This window comes from Setaria italica, chromosome IV (assembly GCF_000263155.2).
Source record: "Setaria italica strain Yugu1 chromosome IV, Setaria_italica_v2.0, whole genome shotgun sequence".
NCBI classification, from domain to species: domain Eukaryota; kingdom Viridiplantae; phylum Streptophyta; class Magnoliopsida; order Poales; family Poaceae; genus Setaria; species Setaria italica.
The window spans coordinates 39,437,416-39,459,853 of NC_028453.1; the positions used below are offsets into that span (position 1 = coordinate 39,437,416).

A 22,438-nucleotide genomic window follows, 5' to 3' on the forward strand; every position below is an offset into this window, starting at 1 on the left:
ATACTTGGATCGACGGTAAGGGTAAAATCTCAACGTGATTACGTGATGGAAGAACACCAGCACAGCGCAGGCAGCCACATCAAAATTGGATGAGAACTTGATGCGACTAGCTCAATTCACAGACTTGCAAGCTGACCGTCCAGATTTCAGATTCAAGAAATATAAACTACTGAAAATACCAAGGAAAAATAGAAAGAAAAATAAAGGCATAACCAGCCAGACCGCCAATAGGGCACAGGTACATGCGGCTCATCAGTTTGCGCATGACAGCATGACAAAGAAGGCAAAGTTCCATTGTGTCACGGCAAATATCACTTGACCATGCGCTAGATGAAGAGCACAGGGTTATTAGAACAAGCATCCATGAAAAATGAGAAACACAGATGAAGTCCAGTAATTTCATTCTTATTTCTCGTACAACAACTTGATTAAACAGTAAGTGATTTAGAACTCTGGATGCGCCAAGTTCTGCCCCCACTTGCAGGACTTTGTTTACTAGTCCTCCTTTCCATAATTGTAGATGATCTCAATCTGCAAGATGCAAATTGCCATTAGTTGAACAGTTTGGTGTGCAGAACCTACTGTCACAAGACAATTCGGCTATGCAAAAAAGAAAAGAAGTAATTGTACCACTGCATAACCTTTAGAGCCCATCATTAAAAGTTCCTGGCGTTTAAGATGATTTTACAGATAATGGTAAAAGATTTGGCCTAAGCACTCAGCCTTAATCCATTAATAATAAACAATAGGTATTGATCATCTATCTGATGAGAAATTACAGATGATATCTTAAGAAATTGTGATGCAACCTTTTGCATTCAGATTAAGTTAGCTTAAACTTAAACTATGAGCGCTGTGACTTTTTTAAGTGATCAAAGTAGAGAAAACCAATCATAACATCATGAACCGTGACATTATGGTGAACAAATTAATATAATGCCATGACATTACAAAGAATAAAGAGCAACATAAGTTATGATCTTACCCCTTGAGGTGGAGGAGGGTTTCTTGTGAATTTAGTGCCGCCAGGTGCCCATGGAACTGCATTGTAAAGAACGGACATACAAAGAGCATTACTTTGGGCTTTAGCATTCCAGCACAGAGACTTCAGTTCACATACTTGGTAATTCATACACAATAGCACAACCATTCTAAGAGTCCCTTAAACAACACAATCAACCCATCAGTAACAAATTTGATAACATAATCAGTACAAAACTTTCAATTGTCTATGCAAACAACTTTGACAGCACGAACTAAACTTTCAATTGTCCATCCAAATAAAAATCCTAGTAACTTCCAGCCTAATTTGCTATTTTGCTGCGCAACATTCATTGACAAACAGAGGCATCAATGTCAGGAACAGAAGCATTTCAGAAGTTAGTCACTTATAGACTGAAGGATTACATGCTGCAGTTGCATCATAAATCTTACTACAGAGTTACAGTACCCCCACAAGAATACGACAGGCTTCGGCTTGCACATTTAGCAATCCATACTCCTCGGTATAACCACTGTAAGAATTCTAAAAACTTCACCATAAAGTCAATTACTCAATATTCAATCATCTGTGCACACAAAAATGCTAGTACTATCCTACATCATTTGATGCGAAGCATTCACTGAGAAACAGAGGCACCAACCACAGGAACAAAAAATCCAGGATTGCAACAGAAAGCTTACCAATGTAGGGATCAGGGTGCTGGAAATTCCTGTGCTGAGCCTCTGCATCATCGATGAGCCTATCGATCACGTCCAGGTTATCCTGCACCACCCCGCACATGAAATCCAACATCATAACTCACAACACCACAGAGAAATCATCACCAGATGCAACTCGCAAATTCAATCCCCAGTGGCAGCAAAATGGGAGATCGAGGTGAGGAGACGAATCAGCACGAGGAGGCTTTACCACATGCCGGTTGGCCTCGAACTTGTCCCGGAGATCCGACGCCTGCGCGGGAGATGAACACAAGGTCAGATCCGTCCGCGAGCTGGGAGGAGGATCGAGATCGAGATCGAGAGGGAGGGAGAGGGGGAAAAATGGGGAACTGACGTCCTGGTAGAAGAGGTGGCGGTGGACGGCCCAGTTGAGTGTGTCCTTGAGCGCGCGGCGGTAGAGCAGGCGCACCCGCTCCTTCTGCCCCGCCCGCCGCGCCAGGTACCCCGCCGTCGACGCCATAGACCTCGCCGCCGCCGCCGCTGCTCCTTTTCTTCTCTCTCCTGTCGCTTCGGTGGTTGGGTTCGGGGATTGGGATCGGATTCGGACGGGGTCACGGCCTCGCAAGGTCTCTATGGGCTCTTTGGATTGGATCTGGCCACTGCTCAAAGATAAACGAAAGCCCACCAGGGCCCATTTTGCTCCTAACTGAGCGGAATACACAAAGTCCTAAGTGAGCCTGCTTGATCATGGTTCATTGGGCTTTTCCAGTCCACTTATGTTTTCTTTTTCCTTTTTTCTCACCTTCTGTGCACACATCTTTTTTGGGACTATTTCAACGTCTGGTACACAAACATCTTTAAAAAAAAACATTTTTTATACAGTTAGCGTGTAGAAGATGGCGAAAAGATTGAAATAACTAACACTGGTTGAACAATGGCACCCAGTAGCAGAGAAAACGAGCTATTAAAGTCCAATATTTCACCTCTAGTCAAGTTGACCTTGTTACATGAAAAGCTTCTTTATCTGTTCTTCTTCTCACTAGTCACTACCGGCCGGCTTGTTGGATACAGCTTCGAAATGGAAATGAATATACTGAAATCTGTTGCTAGGATATGAGGATTGGAGCTTCAAGTTTCTCCACTTATAGTCAATGGCATATCGAGCGCACTTCTAGAAGTGCACTTGTACTATGATAAACAAAAGGCGCGTTACTAGCTACGGTTGACTAGGGACTCTGCATGTCGTATAAAACTGGACAAGAACCAATGAACCATAAGCCCATGCACATGATCCCGTCTATTACCAATTCCGCCCATTTAGACTTCATAAGGTACATTTCCGCGGACGAAAGATTTTTTTTTTTTCGAAACACAGTACAGAAGCAAGATGCTCACATGTATGCACGCACATCCAACCTTATGAAGGAAAAAAAAAGTATGTGGTATACATCTCCTCCTCTTTCTTGCAAGCAAGCTGTGAGTTGACATCCACCGGTTTCTTTCTTGCAAGCAAGCTGTGAGTTGACATCCACCGGTTGTTCTTCATTTGATTTCCACAAGCAGAGAGAAACTTGACTCCAGATCGCCTACTAGGAAGGACGAAGGAGATCGATGTGTACGGCCACACCGGAAGTTGTTAGGAGTTGACATGGCCTGCTTGGTACACACTAGCCACTGGTGGTTGGCACAGCAGTAACTGGTATAACATTTCTGAATAAATACTCCACAGTTCGTGCATAGGATATGCATGTGTACATGCGTACCGGTACTGTGCTGCTAGCGTGACACGGTACAGAGTACACACAGTGCACTGCAGCTCATCATTCACCTTCTCTCCTCATTCGACAGAAAGGGCGAAGAAAAAAGGGTCCCTTCTCGGATCAAGTTTTTAGTTGGTACAATGAACTGTTTCTCATTTACGTGAGGTGTAAGCAGTGTGCCCATGGTGTTGTTGGTATCCGAGGAAATCACTCAAATCAGGGTTAAGCTAGGGGGGCGTTTGGATCCTGGAGTTTGTGTCACATCGAATATTCGAAGGCTAATTAGGAGGATTAAATATGAGTTAATCATAAAATTAATTACACAGATGGAGGCTAAACGACGAGACGAATCTATTAAGCCTGATTAATCCATCATTAGCAATGGTTACTGTAGCACCACATTGTCAAATCATGAATTAATTAGGTTTAATAGATTCGTCTCGTCGTTTAACCTCCATCCATATAATGGATTTTGTAAATAATTTATATTTAATACTCCTAATTAGTACCTAAATATTTGATGTTTAGTCTTGGAACCAAACGGCTCCTGAGCTTCACTTGAGAGGCCTTATCCGGCAGCCCAAGAAAATGAAGAGAGGCTGCTTGCAGATGGGAAGGAAGGAAGGCCGTTGCTGCTCTCAGTTCAGGTTCAGGCATTGTCCGTTTTGCATTTACGCCGTGCACGAGAAGAAGGGTAGCGACAAGTTGGGTGGGGTGAGGAAGATTTAATTTAATAGCCCCTGCGTCACTGACCGCGACGTCACTCACTCCTCTCTCTCTAAACTCTGAGCTTCCGAGCTCTGAACTCTGTACAGAGAGAGAGACAGAGAGGGTATTTGCTTGCGTACTGAAGAGTGAAGAACTAACTCTCTCTGAAGAAATATGCAGGAACCCCAGGCGCCTGCTGTGAAACTTGCCACCTGCAGGTTGGGCGTTGTTTAATGGCTTGGAACCTTCATGTGTCAGTCGGTCAGTGAGCCAGTCAGTCAGGCCCCCGCCGCTAATGAGACGCTAACCACGAGTATTTTACGGCATCCGACGGCGTTTTTATATGCCACGCCACACGCACATCGTGATGGGTGAGGAGCTAGCACAGTGTTTGTTTATGCCCAGCAGATGCTTCTGCACCCCCCCTGCTGCCACTGCCGATTTCTTTAGCTTCACTCAGGCAGGCTCGGCACCTTGCGGTTCCTTCATTTCCTGGCTGGATCTTGCCATGCCAGCACAACCGTTGTACATGCGCGTACTTGCCTCGCGGCTCAGAGTTGTTCTTGCTCCTGATTAAATTTCGCTTCCGTGCTCCAACTCCAGCTCATTCATAGTGCTTGCTGGCTGCTGAATCAGCTCATCCAAAACTTCCCAAATGTTGCTGCATGATTTAACAATTTCCTTTTATTAGCTACTAATCAGTAGTGTGCTGTGAATTGAAAATGGCAGCTGGATTAGCTGGCTGCCACACTGACAAACCAGTGATGCTCTGCTGCCTGTGCGGCAAATGGAGTACGATTTGAAGTTGCTCATCTCTGAAACACGAACCATGACTAGGCATGAAAAATCTGACGCTTTCACCGAGCTATCATCATAATTTTACAGTTAGTGATGGGCCTGTTATTAAAAGAATGATGGCACGGTCATCGGAAAAGCTTCCCTTTCGGTGCATGAAGTAAGCAGGCATTACTTTTCAGAACAGAAGAAAAAAAATAAAAGGGAGGTAATTAACCAGGCATTGATTGAGAAACCTGGCGTCTTTTCCTGCCACGAGAAAAAAAAGTCTAGTTTCTTGCTGCACCGGCAATACAACTACTCGGGGGGGAAAAGATGTGGCTGTTGGATCGCACAATTTTGCCTCATAATTCCCCGGAATTAGGACATGCATCATGCAATAACTTCTCAAACCATGTACTGTACGAGCTTTGCTCTGTGAAGCAAAGCTGGTGCCGATGGAATTGACTTCTCCTTGTGAAGCGGCCACTGACTAAGCTTGCCTAACACCACGTATAACCTAGATTAAATGTTTGATTAATGCTGACATGAAACTTGATCGTGCACGCGTGTCGGATCCCGGGACATCGCATAAGAATTCTCTTTGAGCCTCGAATTAAAAAAAATGTGGCGGTTGTTGACGAATTTGCTGACAGTGGTGAGGTGGGGATTACTTGTGAAACCCTTTGAAGAATTTAGAAGCCCCACAAGTTTGTTTTCGCAACGAGGGGTGGGTCAAATTTAAGCGAGTTTAGGGGCACACCGCTGACTAATAATAATCCGCGTATGAATCAACAAGGATCATGTGATGGAATCGGGCCCGGATTTTGGATTAATAATAGATCGATGAGTTAGTATCGAATGCACGTGCACAAATCATGGGATGAATTGCATCATGGATGACACTAATCGATGCAAAGTGGTTAGTAGTATACAAGTGTTGAAGTGTCGCCGTCGGCCGTCAACGGATCCACTCGAATTCACACGTGCTCGGAGCTAGGGACTATGTGAAAAGTACCTGAGTTTGCCTAACGCATTATATTGCCTATCGTTACATGTTGTTCGTCACCATGACGTTCTCTGGGGTCAAATTGAAGTTGTGTACTTGTGTTACTGGGAAAAATCTTCATCCGAAAAAGAAAAAGATGCGCTCTTTTGATCATACTCCTAGATGGAAAGAAACACGCTACATTCAGTAAATTGAAGAAGGGGAAAAGAACGTTTCCTCTTACCTCTCTCGCTAAAAAGAAATTCCCCCTCTAGATTTTGTTGAATTTTCTCGTTTGGTCATGCATGGAAGGAGCATCTCTGAAAAGAAAAATCCACACATGTACAAGTACAAGGCAGCACCAATCCACAGGATTTGAGATCACTTTCCAGAAATCTCTTGCTTGCATGTACAGTATATCCATGGCCAACGTAAAAAGTTCCCTATTTTTTATCTAGAAAAACGTAAAAGTCCTCGAAAAAAGCCTCATCGTTCTGCCCTTTTCACATCAAAGTCGACAGCAAGAGGATAAATCCACTGGCTGCAGCGAGTCGAGCTGCCGCCGTCAATCAACGTAACGGGAGCTTCGATCTTTCCATCCCAAAACCGCGACCTGTTCTTGGAGCCTTGACGCATCACGGCCTTGCTGTGGACACCGTTGGATCGCAGACAAAGTGAAGGAGCCTGTCATCCGAGCCGTAGATCTCTGTCCTGCTCGCGGTCGGCAGCGTCAAGCTATCACGTCAGAATTCAGATGCTATTCGGCTTGTGTGCAAGTACTGATGATCTTGCTTGCCTACATGCTTATCTAGCTGCTAAAAGTCAAAAAAAAATTCGGCAAAAAGCTAGTGACAGTGTGCATGCAGGGCCGGCTAGATTTCAGTAATTGTTTGATGGAAGTTTGTCTGAAAATTTCCGTATACCACGAAGCTTCCATTTTTGAAATTTCATGAATCATCTAGTCTTTCTGCGGCGAGGTCATGAACTGCGCACTGGACATTTTCAATAACGAAAAGGTCAGATGGAAGATGAAAACGCCTACACTGTTTCCCCGCAGCTGATCTTCTGAGTATAGTAACTGTTAACATCAAAATTCAAGTCTTGCTTTGCCTATCAAAGCTGCAAGAGTCTGATTTGTCAAGAGCAAATTAATAATAAGGAGAAATCATTCAACGGGTCGCACTATTAGCTAGTCCATATATCAAATGCTGCAGCTCTATTTGAAGCGAACGAGTCAAGAAATGACTTTTTTGATATTGGTAGCAGGCAGCTGGAAAATGTCAACACGGTTGCATCAAAGCCACGACACTGCAGGTAGAACCAGCTAGCGTCCCATGAACACCAAGATCAAAAGGTGACCAAACTATTCGATCAGCGTCGAAATATGAACAATCGCATTCGCGGTCAAAATTTGGAGCAAAGTGCTCCTTGAATTCGTGGTTACCAGGAAGAGTACGAGTGTTACAGAGCATCGACAGAGAATTCCAATCATGAGAACAGTATCAGTAGTAGTGTCCCATGAACATCAAGACCAAAAGGTGACCAAACTATTCATCAGCATGAAAGAAAGGTGAACAATCACATAATGCAGTCAAATTCTTAGATCTCTGAATTCCAAGTTACCGAAAAGAAGAGTTGTAGTAGAGAACATGAACATCGACAGAGTTTCAATCATGAGAAAAAGGTAGAATTGTTCTTAGAAATAGAATGTAGCAAGAATATCTGATGTGACAAAAAGGAGATTGAGGGCGAGTTTGGTATAGCTCCTTGAACGGCTCCTGAAGCCGTTTTAGGTGAAGCTGTGCCAAAGAGCTTTACTGAAATGGCTCCATCGGAGAAGCCATCGTGAAGCCGGAGCCATTTTTGTATGCACAAGATAGAGCCAAAAATTGTGGCTCCATGCGGCTCCTCCCGCAGGCTAGCCCGGATGCTTACGTAATTGCCCATGAACTTCGCCAAAATTACATGAAAAATGCCACCACACCACCTATCCCAACAGGCCATCTCTCGCACCCTCTCACGCTCACAGAAGCCCGACACCGGCGCCCGACGCCAGCGCGTAGGGAGGCCACTCCGGTGGGGAAAACAGTGGATCCACCGTGACTGACCTCGATCCAGGGATTGGGGGCGCCAGAGCCTCCGCATCTGGGCCAGATGGCGCCCAGCTCGGCCGGCAGCGGCGGCAGGCGGCTGGCTAGGTAGCGGCTTACCAGGATGGTGGCTTCATGGGCCAGTAGTCCGGTGGCCGCCTCGACCGCAGGCGCAGGAGCGTGGCCCGGCAGCCCCTCTTGGTGTGGGTGCCGGCGTGCTTCCAGGAGAGGTGTCCATGGTGGGCGGCGGAGTGGTGCTGGATTGGTGGAGCAGCGTAGCGGCGGTCGTGACTCTCGAGCCGGAGTAGCTCTCTAGCATCTTGGTGACATCGTCGCCATCGACGCCGGCATCGGCCGGAAACCAGAACACCTCGGGAACCAGATTACCAAGGCAAGGGAGGCAGGGGCGGTGCCAGTTCGAGGAGCCTCTGCTTGCCATGGAGGAGGATGCGGTGGCCGAGCACCTAGACCACAAGCGCCGGTCCCTGCTGCCCCTGCAACCGTCGACGTTAGCAATGGCGATCCAAGGTAAGAAATACTTGTCATGCTAGCAATTCATTGAGCATAGATGGAATGTCGTATCATACATCTCTGTGTGAAAATGGAATTTGTAGTATGCTTGGAATATGTAGGTTACTTGATATTTGGTGCTTATGGTACTGATTTTCTCAAATGTGATCGAAATCTTGATTATGTGCCCATCATACCATCAAGGTATGCAAGACATTTTCCTTCTAATAATGCAAGCGATACATCAACTTCAGAATCGAATGATCGGGCAATGGATAGATTCCGTGATGACCTTGCAAGGGCGATCTTTCTTTCTAGGTCATCATGAGTATCTATGTTGGCTTGTATTATGTGAGGATTATGCCTCATTTTTTGTAAAAACCACTACTATTGTTGCTGAACAGCGAGGGAGCGAGCCAAAAGCTCTTGTGTTGTTGCTCTGGTTACTATCGTTGTTGGCTGCTAGCTGGAGTACTACTTGGGTCCAATTTTCATTTTTTTATTGATGTACAACTGAAACTGGCAATTGGTATTACTGAGTAGCTAGTAATTGCATACCAACTACAGCAAATGAGCAAAGACATGGCCATCCGAAGACACAAACCTTCTGCAGGTGAGATCTAGAAAATATTTCTATTTATTTTTTTAATTTACATGAACTAAAATTACAAACGGAAGGGAACATACAATTCAACTTAACAATCAAGTCATATATCAAGGGGCATATTGGACATTTAACATCTCCAATTCATTTATGAGGGTGAAGCAGTTTTGCCAAACGTTTTCTAAAACAACTTCAGCTCCACCAGATAAACCATTCCATCAGAGGATCTAGTGTCGGAGCTGTTTTCAAAGGATCCGAAACCTTGCCAAACGAGCTGTGAAGGATCCGAGAAGAGAAACGGGAGCACATCAACCAGACGCGTCTCCTAAAATTAGGAAGGCGGTAATGACCCAATTAAGAAGCCAGCTTAGCGCATCTAACCACTCCCGGTACTGAAAAGGGGAAGTTTCTCGCTGTAGTATGTAATGAGGCCGAGGGGGCCGGTACAAGTGGACAAGGGAGGCGCCACCTGCCCCGCCGGCCGGCCACCCGCCGTGTTTCTCTGGGAGGTGGAGGAGCTCCTGCTCCAGGCCTCCGGCTCCCCCCCCCCCTAGCCAAACCGAACCACCCCCACCAGCGCAGCACGGCCACCGAGGACGGGGTCGCCGGCCCACCCGCCCCGCGCCACGTCGCCGCGCTGGGCCCGCCTGTCAGCCACCGCGCGCATTTAGTTTCGCTCCCGCTGACGTCACGCGCGCCGGCTCCCGCGCGCGGCTGCCGTGTGGGGGTGGGTCGATGCCATGCGGGCCCGTGGGGACCACGGATCAGAAAGGCGTTTTTTTCCGGGTGAGAAAGAAAAAAGGTAAAGGGATTTCGTCGTACGCGCAGAGAAGAGAAGCGAGGGAGAGAGAGATCTCGCTTTCTTTCTCTCTCTCTCTCCGGCTGTTTTTACTCCCCGCCCCCCGGGGAGTGGGAGAATTCACGGTCGCCTCCCTGGGGTGAGACCCTTTCTCAGTTTCTCTCTCCTCCCAGCTGTGCTGTAACCGAGGGGGAGGAGAGAGAAATAACGAACGCCACCTCCCTTTCTCTCTCTCCTCTGTCTCGTCCTCCCTCCGCTTCTTCCCCCCTCTTCTTCCATTCCCAACGAGGCAGCGACCCGCCCGCCCGCCCACCCCGCCTCCTCCCGCAATCGCGGCCGCGCGGAGGCCCGAGCCCAAACCCTAACCCTAGCGGCCCGGGCTCCCCGCCTCCCCGGCCGGCCGCCCGCGATGGGGCAGTGCTACGGGAAGGCGGGCGCGTCGTCGCGGGCCGACCACGACGACATCGCCGGGGCGGTCGCGCCGCCGTCCCCGCTGCCGGCCAACGGCGCACCGCAGACGCCGCCGCAGCAGGCGCAGGCCACCGCGCCCGGCACGCCGAGGCGCCGCAAGTCCGGATCGACCACGCCGGTGCACCAGACGCCCGGGGTCGCCTGGCCGAGCCCGTACCCCGCGGGAGGGGCAAGCCCGCTCCCCGCGGGGGTGTCGCCGTCGCCGGCGAGGTCGACGCCCAGGAGGTTCTTCAAGCGGCCCTTCCCGCCGCCATCGCCGGCCAAGCACATAAAGGCCACCCTCGCCAAGCGACTCGGCGGGGGGAAGCCCAAGGAGGGGACCATACCGGAGGAGGGCGGCGTCGGGCCCGGTGGCGGCGGAGGAGGAGGCGGAGGTGCGGATGGGGCCGAGGCGGAGAGGCCATTGGACAAGACGTTTGGCTTCGGGAAGAACTTCGGGGCCAAGTACGAGCTGGGTAAGGAGGTGGGGAGGGGGCACTTCGGCCACACCTGCTCGGCCGTCGTCAAGAAGGGCGAGTACAAGGGGCACACCGTCGCCGTCAAGATCATCTCCAAAGCTAAGGTGAGGGCACGCTCCGGGATCATGCTTGTGCTATGCTGATGCCGAATTTCACTTTTGGAAATTTTGAAATTTCAAATATTAGCAGCTGCTGCTGAGGTAACCGCTATGTGTTCGCGCCAATTCCGCGGTAGTAACCGAAACTTAGGTGGTTAAATGGTCCAAATTTTACTTCAGGGATTTTCTTTTTCAAATTTGGAATTTTGCTCTTTAGGTTGTTTGGCATTGTCGCAGGAAGTAAGATAAGGGAATTTGAGGATTTGGCGATGGTAGCTGACTAGTTGTAATTTAGCGATGTGTTCGCTAGTGCAATATCTTGCCACCTTTTTTATTGTTCCAGTATTCTGACTTTGAGACGGCAAGATTTTACCATGAAAGAAATTTTACTGTTCCATTGTTCAATCTTGTTAAATTGTCAGCAGTTCTATACTCAGCTAGGTAGTTGGACTGGGCTGAGAATAAATTATCCCATTTTCTTGATCATGGTACTGATCACAACTTTTGACAGTTCCAGGCAGGTTTAGTTGATGCTGGAAATCATGCTAATCTTATGTTTTTTGTTTAATGGGAAGGGAATGTATGTAGAAACTTTAGGATGTTGAATAGTACAGTGACTGAAATTCTTGACGACGTACTCAATTCTTGTTAGTTAGACATAAACGACTGGACCTATGCTTCATCCCCACCTTTTGTTTTGTGAATTAAGGCCTGTGCATTTTGTAGTTGGATTCAGTGGCAACTTTAGGGAAACTTAATCTATTGTGCTGGTCCTGATAATCAGTTATTTGGCAGAGCTTATATCTGATACCCCCTTGATTATTAAGCTCCGATCGCAACTATGGAGGCATCATCTTTTGCAATATGTGTGTAACAACTTGAAACGGAGATAGATTCATTCAAGGATGCTACGTAGCCTAGATTTGATTTAGGAGGGCAAGCTCCAGAGGATAGCATTGCTTAAATGGGGCCATAAGAATGTCTTGCATGTCATTATTATTATTAGCAGACATTTCTTCATGGGGGAGGGATTGGTTGGCTAGATAAATTTAACAGCTCAGAATTTCAGTGATATAACTAATGTAGTTGCAGAAATTGGTTCTGAGACTTTTTTGTTTACCTATTTTTGTGAGGGTATGAAGTTCCCAGGATGCCACCATTAAATTCAATAGTCTCATTCAGATCTGCTTGGAAAAAGGAAATTGTTCATTCTTGGCAACAGTTGCTCTGACATTAGCCATTTACTAAGTAAATATCTGTTGCCTGGATCCTTATTTGGATATGCTTTGTGATGCTTTCTTCTCATTAAGTTCTGACCATGTAAATGTATATCACCTATATTTGCTTCTTTGTATGAATGGCGTAAACAACATTGCCTCTACTTCTGGTTGAAATGAAATATCATCTTCTGTTTTTGGTAGATGACGACGGCCATTTCCATCGAAGATGTTCGTAGGGAAGTCAAGATTTTGAAAGCTCTATCGGGGCACAATAATCTTGTCAAATTCTATGATGCATGTGAGGACGCCCTCAATGTCTACATTGTCATGGAGTATGTTTTTTTTTGTGACCTTTTATATGTGATTTTATCAACTTATATTCAGAAATACTATATTAGCTTTCTCTAGATACAACATTTGATCTCAGGAAGCTTCTTGCATGCTTTAAAAACAGCTCCGCCATACTTGCGCATGTCCTTAGATCTCCCTGCTAATCATATCATTTAATGTGTGTGCAGTATAGTAGTATCTAACATACTGCATAAATGCTCTTCACCTCAACTAATGTAATACCCATCAGGTGGTAATTTTCTCATATTGTATCTTTTGAACAGATTATGTGAAGGTGGGGAGTTGCTAGATAGAATTTTGGCCAGGTACTTTCTACAATTTATCCATCTCTAGTAGCCAAGTAGCAGTACCTCTTGTTAATGCTTACCAAGGGTGAAACTTGAACTATTGAAGAGGCGGGAGATACACAGAAGAAGATGCCAAAGCGATCGTTGTACAAATTTTGAGCGTGGTGGCCTTCTGTCATCTTCAGGGAGTAGTGCATCGCGATTTGAAGCCAGAGGTATGCTTGATCCACTTTGTGTATAGTTTGTATATACATGCAGTCCCGTAGGTGTTTGACTGGGTTACTTCTACCATTTTATTTACCTGCACTTGCTGTTATTTCTATTAAGTGACGGCAATAATGTTTGTTGAACACTAGGCTGTACTTTGTGACACATCTGCTATGTTTCATTTGCACAGAATTTTCTTTTCACAACGAGAGATGAAAGCGCTCCGATGAAGTTGATTGACTTTGGTCTTTCCGATTTCATTAGACCAGGTAATGCACGAATTGATTGATATTTATCTCTGTATGTGGCCTACGAGTTTCATTTATTTTTGCTCTTGTAATTAAATTGCAAAAATAGGCATTACCTTGTTCGAAGGTTCATTCTAATTTTCTAATATGCACTTAGATAAACAACATAGATTTCTCAGTAAGAACCTTAAATAAGAAAATTTGAAAAGGTGACAGAAATATTGATTGTTACTGTAACATAATTTTAACTGTTTAAGCAAACTTCTTACAATAGAAATCGGCTACAATGCTAGTTTCAGAATTTGTATCGTTTGCTCAGGGTCAAGGATTTCATCACGCAAGTTTGGACTGAATGTATATTATGTTACTGTTTTGTTTTTCCGTACCTTTCCTCATAGTGTAAGCCAGTTAGCTCGCTGAATAAATTTTGTCCTATGCTGCTTTTCTAAGAATGGCAAGCGCAAAGTAATTTGAAAAAAAGCTTAAAATATCTGAACAAAAGGAACAGTTTAATTGCATGGTGTTTTATTTATGCAGAAACAATTGTTTGTAGTCTTGTATAAATTGCTAGCTTGCGCTTACATGCTAGGATCATGCTGTGTCTATATTCTAGATAAACAGTGCCTACGTTCATATCTGACTGTTTATTTTTGCATGTTTCTTGACGTTGGAAGTTAGGATAAACTTTACGCTATCAATATTTACAGTTATTTTTTTCCGCACTCACTTCATTAACTCATCGGATACTTGGTTCTATGTTCTGTGCTACGTAATGCAGATGAAAGGCTCAATGATATTGTTGGAAGTGCATATTACGTCGCCCCAGAGGTTCTACACAGATCATACAGTATGGAAGCAGACATTTGGAGTATAGGTGTCATAACATACATTCTGCTCTGTGGCAGTCGGCCATTTTGGGCAAGGACAGAATCTGGGATCTTCCGATCTGTGTTGAGGGCTGATCCCAACTTTGACGATTCACCATGGCCTTCAGTATCGGCTGAAGCTAAGGATTTTGTGAAGAGATTTCTGAACAAAGATTACCGCAAAAGAATGACTGCTGTCCAGGCACTGAGTAAGTTACCACTTATGTGTATTTAGTGTTGCTCCATGATTGTGATATCACAGTACCACACTTTGATTTTTTATCATTTAAGCAGAGTTTATTACCATCTATTTTAGGTACTGCTAGTTAAAATAAAACCACAAATATGAAGATACTTTTCTTTACATATTTGCAGCTCACCCTTGGTTACGAGATGAACAAAGGCAAATTCCATTGGACATACTCATCTTCAGATTAGTTAAGCAATATCTTCGTGCCACACCTCTTAAACGCTTGGCATTAAAGGTACAGTGCAGACTTCCATGGCCTTTTGTATATCTGCAAGTGTTCTTTATTTTCTTCATCTATCTTTGTGGATATAGCAATATGCAATTGATAAATGTACATGTGCTGGATGTGTTAAAAAGGCCATGTAACTCCTCCCAACTTTAAAAGTATAGAAAATGGGTGCATGAGCATGTCTTTTCGTAGTCGTGATAGACTAACAGTACATACTTTTGCTAAGCTTTTTTTTAGGTATTTTTGTTTTATTTTACTTTGTGATCCTGTATCTTTTCAATTTGTTATGAGGGGCTGATGTTGGATGTTACTTTTATTGGTCATATAATGTCGCTCCAAAATTGTGGTTTTCCCATGAAGTCATTGGTACGAATTTGTTCAAAGTGACAGGTTGTGTACTTTGACAACCAGCAAAGTTTCACCCATTAAGGTACTATAGTAACAGTTATTTTTTTTACTTTCTTTGACACAGGCACTATCTAAGGCTTTAAGGGAGGATGAACTTTTGTATCTTAGATTGCAGTTTAAGCTGCTTGAACCTAGAGATGGATTTGTATCACTTGACAACTTTCGAACGGTAAGTTATGAAGACATGTCCACATTATGTTGCATGTTCTAACATGTAAACTCCCATGGTGTACCCAGGCTCTGACAAGATATTTAACTGATGCTATGAGGGAATCAAGGGTTCTTGAGTTTTTGCATGCGGTAAGGATTTATTACTATGCAAATGATTATACAGTGATGCTTATCATGTCTGTCTGTAGTGAGATCACTGGAAATTTTCCATCTGATTATCTTTAACTGTAATTTTGAGCTGTGGTCTTGATGCTTTAAACGTGTTGCTCTAATCCTTTCTTTTAGAACCCCTTTTGCATTTTTTGGCAGATTTTTTATCTGCTGATATTTATTATATTGATGGTTGAAGTTAACGATCTTTTTATTCAAAAAGAAAAAATGTTACTGATCTTGCTCATGTTTCTATCACAGTTGGAACCACTTGCGTACAGAAGGATGGACTTTGAAGAATTCTGTGCTGCAGCAATCAGCCCTTACCAGCTTGAGGCTTTGGAAAGGTGGGAAGAAATTGCAGGAACAGCTTTTCAGCACTTTGAACAAGAGGGCAACCGAGTTATATCGGTCGAGGAGTTGGCACAGGTATTTAGCAGATGTTCTTATCCTTTGGGTCAATATTTTCAGCATGTGCATTTCAGATCCATGTGATGATGACCACCTTATTTTCTTCATCCTATATCGTGAGTGTGTGGGTGCGACAAAAGGGGGGGGGGGGGGTAATCGAGTACCCTGACATCTTCCTGTGTGTGTAGGAACTAAATCTCGCACCGACTCATTATTCTATCGTGCAAGACTGGATCAGAAAGTCAGACGGCAAGCTAAACTTTCTTGGGTTTACCAAATTTTTGCATGGTGTCACGATACGGGGCTCAAATACAAGACGACACTAAATGGATGCAAATTGTATTCGCTTCTAATTTAAAGCCTCTCATTATATGGCCCTGATTGTTGTGACCCCTGCCTGCTTGCCCTGCCCCTTCTTCTGGTCAATGATCATTCTTCATGTTTGCATTGTCGCTGGTTGTTGTCATCATAGCTTTTGTAGAGTACATGTAAAGATACTTGTAATGAAGGCGAAATCATATGGTTTGCTCAAGAATTAGTGTCATGTGTTCTTTTTTGCTCACCAGTTTTGAACCATTATCTGCGGACAGATTTGGATATCATTGCGGCACTGAAGTTGGTATCGCTGCTCAGCTTAATAACATTTCAAGCTCAATGTAACTCCCCACTGTACTAGACCGCTAAGAATGTCGGCTTGAGACTGTTCCTTAAGCTCAGACATTGTTGGTGTAAGTTTGTTGGTACAATATCAGCTTATGAACTGCGTTACAGAGGAATTTCAAATAATTCTGCTCCGTGTTGCTACATGTCACAGCAGGTGGTAACTTGTTGGATCCTTTTTTTCCTTTTTATAACGGAATTTTCTTTTTTATCAAGGCTCGTGACAACTGGCATCAGAGCTCGGTTGACCTTGTCCTCGCTGGAGATCGACCCTGCTGCCTCCTCTAAACACATATCTACCTAATTCGCCACCAAATCAACGTACGAAGCACCAAGCTGATAAGAAAAGACAAGAATGTCAATTCGCCACCAAATCAACGTATGAAGCACCAAGCTGATAAGAAAAGACAAGAATGTCAGTTTGAAGTAGGAGATTGGGTTTACATCAAGTTGCAACCTTATGCATAGATGTCAGTAGCCAAAAGATCAAGTCAAAAGCTCAGTTACAAGTTCTTTAGGCCATATCTCATCACTCAACGCATTGGTGCAGTGGCATACAAACTTCAGTTACCAGAATCTAGCCATATATACCCAGTCCTCCATGTGTCTCAATTGAGCCTTGCCTCCAAACTCCACGGTGAGCTCAGATGATCACTTAAAACTGCATTTCCAAAACAACCTGTCATCCTGTGCAGGTCCTTCAATGTCGGCTCAAGAAAATAGGCAACAAGACAACACCATATGGACTTGTTCAGTGGCAGGAACTGTCGTAAGAATGGGCAACCTTGGAAAATCTCCAAGCTATCTAGATGAGTTTTCCATCCTTCAATTCCACTGTTAAAAGTGTGACATTCTGCTAATCTGATCAACTTGAGAACAAGTTGCTGCTTAAGGAGAGGGAAATGTCACACGCTACTATAATATGGGCCTGAGGCCATGTAATAGTGAGTAGTGGCCTGCGTACCAGAACGGGCCTTCAACCTTGTATCATTGCCGGCCCATGAGCCAAGCGTTATGTACTCCGACTCTGGAAGCGAAGAGGACAATGAATAAGAAACCTAAACTACTTTCCCTTTCCTTCCTCTTAAACCTGTTTGAGGCGGCGCCGCCGACCTCGCCGCCGCGCGTGATGCCAGTCACCACCTTCCCTTTATCAAGGCTTGTGACATGGTGATGCGAGATATGCGGCGCCAATCGGTGGTGGCGCGCCGGCGTGTTTCCATCGGCTGCCGTGTCGATTTTGTAGAGAGCCTCCAAGTATCGGGAGTTTTATGAAAACATATTTTTTCATAAAACCCCCTAATTTGTATCACGATCCAAACTGGGGGTTTTGTGAAAATTAATTTTCAAAATGCCCCCTGATTTGGACCCATATTTTGCTAACAAGCTCGGCGCCATGAGATCGCTGCTCCTCCCCTCCTCCGACCAACCGCGCCGGCGTCGACGGCCGCCGCACCTCCCGTCCGGTGCAAGCGCAAGGTCCGTACAACCATCCGGCTTCCCTCCTCAAACCCCAGCATCAGTTTTTGGCTCTTCTGGTCCGGTGCATATTAAGGAGATTCGCCGGCTCCGATGTACGGCTCCGTCGCCAACCCGCTCTCCCGGCGGGATGAGATGGAATTGCGTCGAGCTGGTGCCAAGGCAATTGGATGGCAAGCAGAAGAATGGAGACGGCCACGACATTTGCACCTGATAGGCGCCGCTGCCGTCGACGGTGCTCGAAGATCGTCAGCAATGGCCGGTGGGGGCTCTCCGGGTCTTTGTTAGAAATTTCACGGTTCAGTAGCTCCAAAGAAGAGGCAATAGCTCTGATCAAAAGAAGCAGCAGCAGCAGCATGTTCATAAAGAAGAAGAAGAAGAAGAAGAAGATCGCTAGAAATCTTGCTACTCCTGTATCCTGTCTAGTTAGAATTTAGAAGAGTTCACAATCTGAATTTCTGTAATACAAACTGTATTGCATCGGTGGTCATAGTCTCATAGAAGGGGAACCATCGAGATCGATCCATATGCATTGCCAAAGTTATGCGTGTGATTGAACTCAGACTTCAGAGTTGAGAATACTAGGGATTTTTCAGTGACATGACATTCTTGTGCTTCAGTTTCTACACTTCTACGCAGCACAAGGACAAAAGGATAAGGGTTACCAACGCATTGTCCAGGGCAAGAAAATATGAAATGATAACAGAGAGCGAGAGAGGCATAATTGCATGACATGAGCACCAAGCTCTTACACCTGCTGGTTGTGGCTGACAACTATCCAGTCTTACACAAGCAAGATGTGCCAAACAGTAATCTGATCTTTCTATATCAAAAGCATAGCTAAAGATACAGTAGCCGTGCCTTGCAATGAATCAGATGAACTCAGGATGGTCACTTCTGCCTCTTAGATTTCTTGGGGGGGTTCTTGACTAGTGCTTCACCCTCGTCATCAGATTCGCCTTCAGTGGACTCGTCAGGGACATCGTTTGGAGCATTGTGCTTGGTGATGTATTCCTTGAGAATCACCATGCTCTTCTCCTTCATCGTGGACAGCTGCTCAGATAGGATACCGGACTCAGAGCTGATGGCAAACGATTCTGCTCCAAGAACCAGGTTAGCCTTCACGCTTGGACCAAGACCCTGCACCGCGTCTTGGCCTTCCATCACTGCGGTTCTGCATGCAAAAATTGGACAGGAAAGAGGTAAAAAACAATTATAGCTATGGTGGATCAAAGGCGATGAACGATACATGACACGAGTGATCAGATCAAGCAGGAACAAAGCATAAAAAAAATATCATACTGCATGAAGTAGATGTCTTAACGAGTTAACAAGAACTATACACTAGGAGGTGAAATGGAATCACCGAGGCTGAATAGTGGTGCTTGGAGACTTCTCCTGGTGCAACGCGTAGATGTAACTGAACAACTATATATGCTTCCCTAATTGATAACTGAACACCGCTGATGCAAAAATAAAAATAAAAATGAGTAGCTTAAAACGTGGCCAATCTCTCATCTTTTGCAGCTAAAGCTGAATCTCCTCACTATCCGTTTAAAACTGTACTGAATCGTGAACCGCAGCACAATTCCAGCTATAAGTTTGATGCCATATTCATCGAAATTATGATACCGAATTCCCAGAATCCCCATCACCGTCCAGCAGACGGAGGATGGATACTAACTTACAAGGCAACTAGTCCTAACAGGTAAAGCTTTAGCACAGGCATCTTCCGGAGCTTCTGTATCCATCTACCCAAAATCCTAGCGAAAATCACACCATCCTAATCCGTTACTCGTGCAGAATCTCAACTAGCAGTCCTGCACGCTACTGCACGAAGGACCACTGTTCGGAGCAGGAGTTACAAACCGTGGGCGCCGCTGGGCGTTGCAGGAGGGCGATCAACGCAGGGTCAAGCCTCAGCCACAGGTGGGTCCACGACGGAGGCACGGGCCTAGCAGGCAGCGTGGGCAGGCGTCTCGGCGGGGGGAGCCGGGTGTTACTGGCGGCCGGCGGTGGGGAGGAGTCGAGCAGAGCAGGCAGGCAGCTGCGAGCGTGGTGGGGAGCAGGGTGGTTGGATGGGCCTTCCAATTATTTGGGCCGAGTGCTGTTAACAGGCCCACAGATACTGAATGGGTTGGCTCTTGGAGACGGTTGGGCCAAATCCAAATGCCATGTCGAGGCCTTGACAGGATCAACAGCCTCTCACACCCTCTCAACCCGACCGAGCGTAGCTCGGGTGGCTGCTTCGCCCAGACCGTCCGGGTTCGATCCTTGAGGTCGGACGAAGTGTTTCATCGGGATTTTTCCCCAGTTGTACTCAGATTAGTTCTGAATTCGCTAGGTACATACACATGCATATAAGTGATACTACATGTCCCCGTACATTGGAAATCTAGGCCTCCCAGTATCTTCCATAAACGTATGTATGGACACGCACGTGTGTATGTGTGTGTGGCGTGAGTGTGAAGTGCGTTGATTGTGTGCGTCCTTGTTGACCCTTAGAAAAATCAACTCGACCACACAACTGATGAGATAGGGAGGCTTTGTCCAAGTGCTCCCTAGACGGCCTACCGGTTTCAGACGCCATTCTCTTCTCACCTTCAATCGGAACAGGTTTTCAGTTTCGCCCTCGCTGTCAGAGTCAGACGGTCAGACCTGCTCGCCGCTGCAGTTTTCTAGGTTCCTGGGATGGAGCACAAAAACCAGCAGGTCCCCCGCCGGCGTCCTTATCACGGCGACATTCCCGCCCCCCAAGAAAAAGAAACCACTAGCCAGGCAGCCATTGTCATGGGTTCCAGAAATCGACCGGAACTCCATCGCCGTACCATTGATCAATCAATCCCGTCCTCCAGCTGGACGCCGTCGTCCTCTGAAACCCTTCGTCTCTTTCAGCTCGTCGATCAGGCCGAGTGCCCTGCGCGCCCAGCACCAGCAACAGACCGGGCGGCGGAGCCGGGAGCTCCACCCCCGCCGTTGCCGGCGAACCACGAGATCGACGACGTCGCTGTCGATCAGTGCCCGAGAATGGCAAGGGCATTGACGGGCGCACGCACAGCCGTGTGATGCTAGTAAATTAAAACAAATTCCCTCCCGTTAATGGCGGCTTGCTTGGTGGGTTCGCTTCAGTCCCCCGTTTCGCTTTCGGCGAAAAGGATATGGCATTTCGGATCGTGCTTTTCGGCCTGCGAGAGGAGACACGCACATGCAAGCTGCTCTCCTCTCTCTTGGGGCGTTTGGTTGGGCAGCCATTGCTGTCATCTCCTGGTCGCCGCATGACTTCTTCTGCTCCACCGTCGTCCCGGGCCTGCAACAGCCGTCAGCATATACATTTTAATTTGACCAAATTTTTTTTGTCAAAAATTATATTCATGTTAGCGAAGATGGTTGCAATTTATATGCGGTGGTAAAAAGTGCATTTGAGAAGAAAAAAGATAAGTAATGTTTTGTTTTTTCTAACAAATGTCAAAGTCTGAATGACCTCAGACACACATCGTATACAACACATTATTTGCATTTCTGCACCAATAAGGTGATCGATATGCATGTGGATAATGCCATGTTGTAGCTAGTAGAACGTATGCATCTGGGTGATACGGATATGCGAGTGCTAGCTGTCTCTGTTGTTATCTTGGCAGCCATCATGGAAGCAAGATTGAATCCAGGCGATGGGCCATCTGCATGTGAGCAGAGCTGGTCCTGGACAAGTACAGCACGGGACAGAGAGTACGTGCACCGCAAACATAATCTCTTTCCAAATGTACACAAGCAAAACGCCGTCCCAGAGACGCATTTCCGGCCAGGAATGTTTGAGGAGCAGAAGCGAGTGAGGCACACACGATTGCCAAGGAATATGTTCCTGAACTGAAATTCTGAAACGGGTTTGTTTTCATGGACAGAAAAACCAACACGAGAGTACGTGTTCAGATAAGCCAGCTAGCTGCTTCTTCCTCACCACTTGGACGGGAGGAATCGAATATTTCGTGGTCTTTTTCGGAGAGCGAGCGCCAAAGTCAGCACCAGAACAAGCATGCGACGGATCTGAAAAATGTCAAATTTGAAAGCGAAAATTGCCGGTTTCTTCGTCAGTTTCATTCTCAATTGTTCTCGAGATCAATTGAAGAATCATGTAGCAACTTGCGAGAGCTAGACTGAAGGCGCCAGTGTGTTGCGTGGTGTGAGCTCTTGGACCATTGTGCACAAGTCTTGGGCATGCATACGCTATGCACGATGCCAAACGGCGACCCTAGCTAGCAAGTTGCCTCCTAGCTCATCCAAGCGTCTGAAACTCTGAATATGTGTAACCTGATCCTACATATTGAGCGTAGATGTGGTCATACTTTTGTCCATGAAGAGGACACATGTGTTGCAAGTAGGCGGCGACCGTTGAAAGTCGACGATGCACGCGTGGCGGCAACCGGAATCCAACTTCAACTCTGCATCTGCTGAACTCTATCTTATGGAAACCCCTGTTCCATCAGCAGCTTTGCCTGCCGACATGAGCTTCTTCATGCCTGAGTGTGGTGTGGCTGCAAGAGATAGATAGCATCGTCAGTTTTGTAACTACTGCATCTGCAAT

General features: G+C 45.9%; 2 protein-coding genes and 1 long non-coding RNA gene across 3 annotated transcripts; 1 reads left to right on the forward strand and 2 right to left on the reverse strand.

The window, feature by feature from the left end:
• Positions 1–271: 271 nt before the first annotated feature.
• On the reverse strand, positions 272–2,281 carry LOC101785380 (NADH dehydrogenase [ubiquinone] 1 beta subcomplex subunit 9). The gene is made up of 5 exons (XM_004966378.3): positions 2,057–2,281; positions 1,913–1,954; positions 1,684–1,765; positions 986–1,041; positions 272–531 (listed from the first exon to the last, which is right to left on the reverse strand). Exons 1-5 carry the CDS (start codon positions 2,180–2,182, stop codon positions 496–498), a joined length of 342 nt encoding a protein of 113 aa, XP_004966435.1. The 5' UTR covers positions 2,183–2,281; the 3' UTR covers positions 272–495.
• Positions 2,282–10,138: 7,857 nt separating this feature from the next.
• On the forward strand, positions 10,139–16,506 carry LOC101785787 (CDPK-related kinase 3). Its single transcript, XM_004966379.4, has 11 exons — positions 10,139–10,928; positions 12,344–12,474; positions 12,757–12,798; positions 12,887–12,995; positions 13,178–13,256; positions 14,014–14,310; positions 14,477–14,586; positions 15,053–15,157; positions 15,226–15,288; positions 15,571–15,738; positions 15,909–16,506. Exons 1-11 carry the CDS (start codon positions 10,305–10,307, stop codon positions 16,044–16,046), a joined length of 1,866 nt encoding a protein of 621 aa, XP_004966436.1. The 5' UTR covers positions 10,139–10,304; the 3' UTR covers positions 16,047–16,506.
• Positions 16,507–18,431: 1,925 nt separating this feature from the next.
• On the reverse strand, positions 18,432–20,038 carry LOC101786195. The gene is made up of 2 exons (XR_001163862.2): positions 19,729–20,038; positions 18,432–19,033 (listed from the first exon to the last, which is right to left on the reverse strand). It is a non-coding gene; the product is annotated as an uncharacterized LOC101786195 (long non-coding RNA).
• Between the last annotated feature and the right edge of the window lie 2,400 nt (positions 20,039–22,438).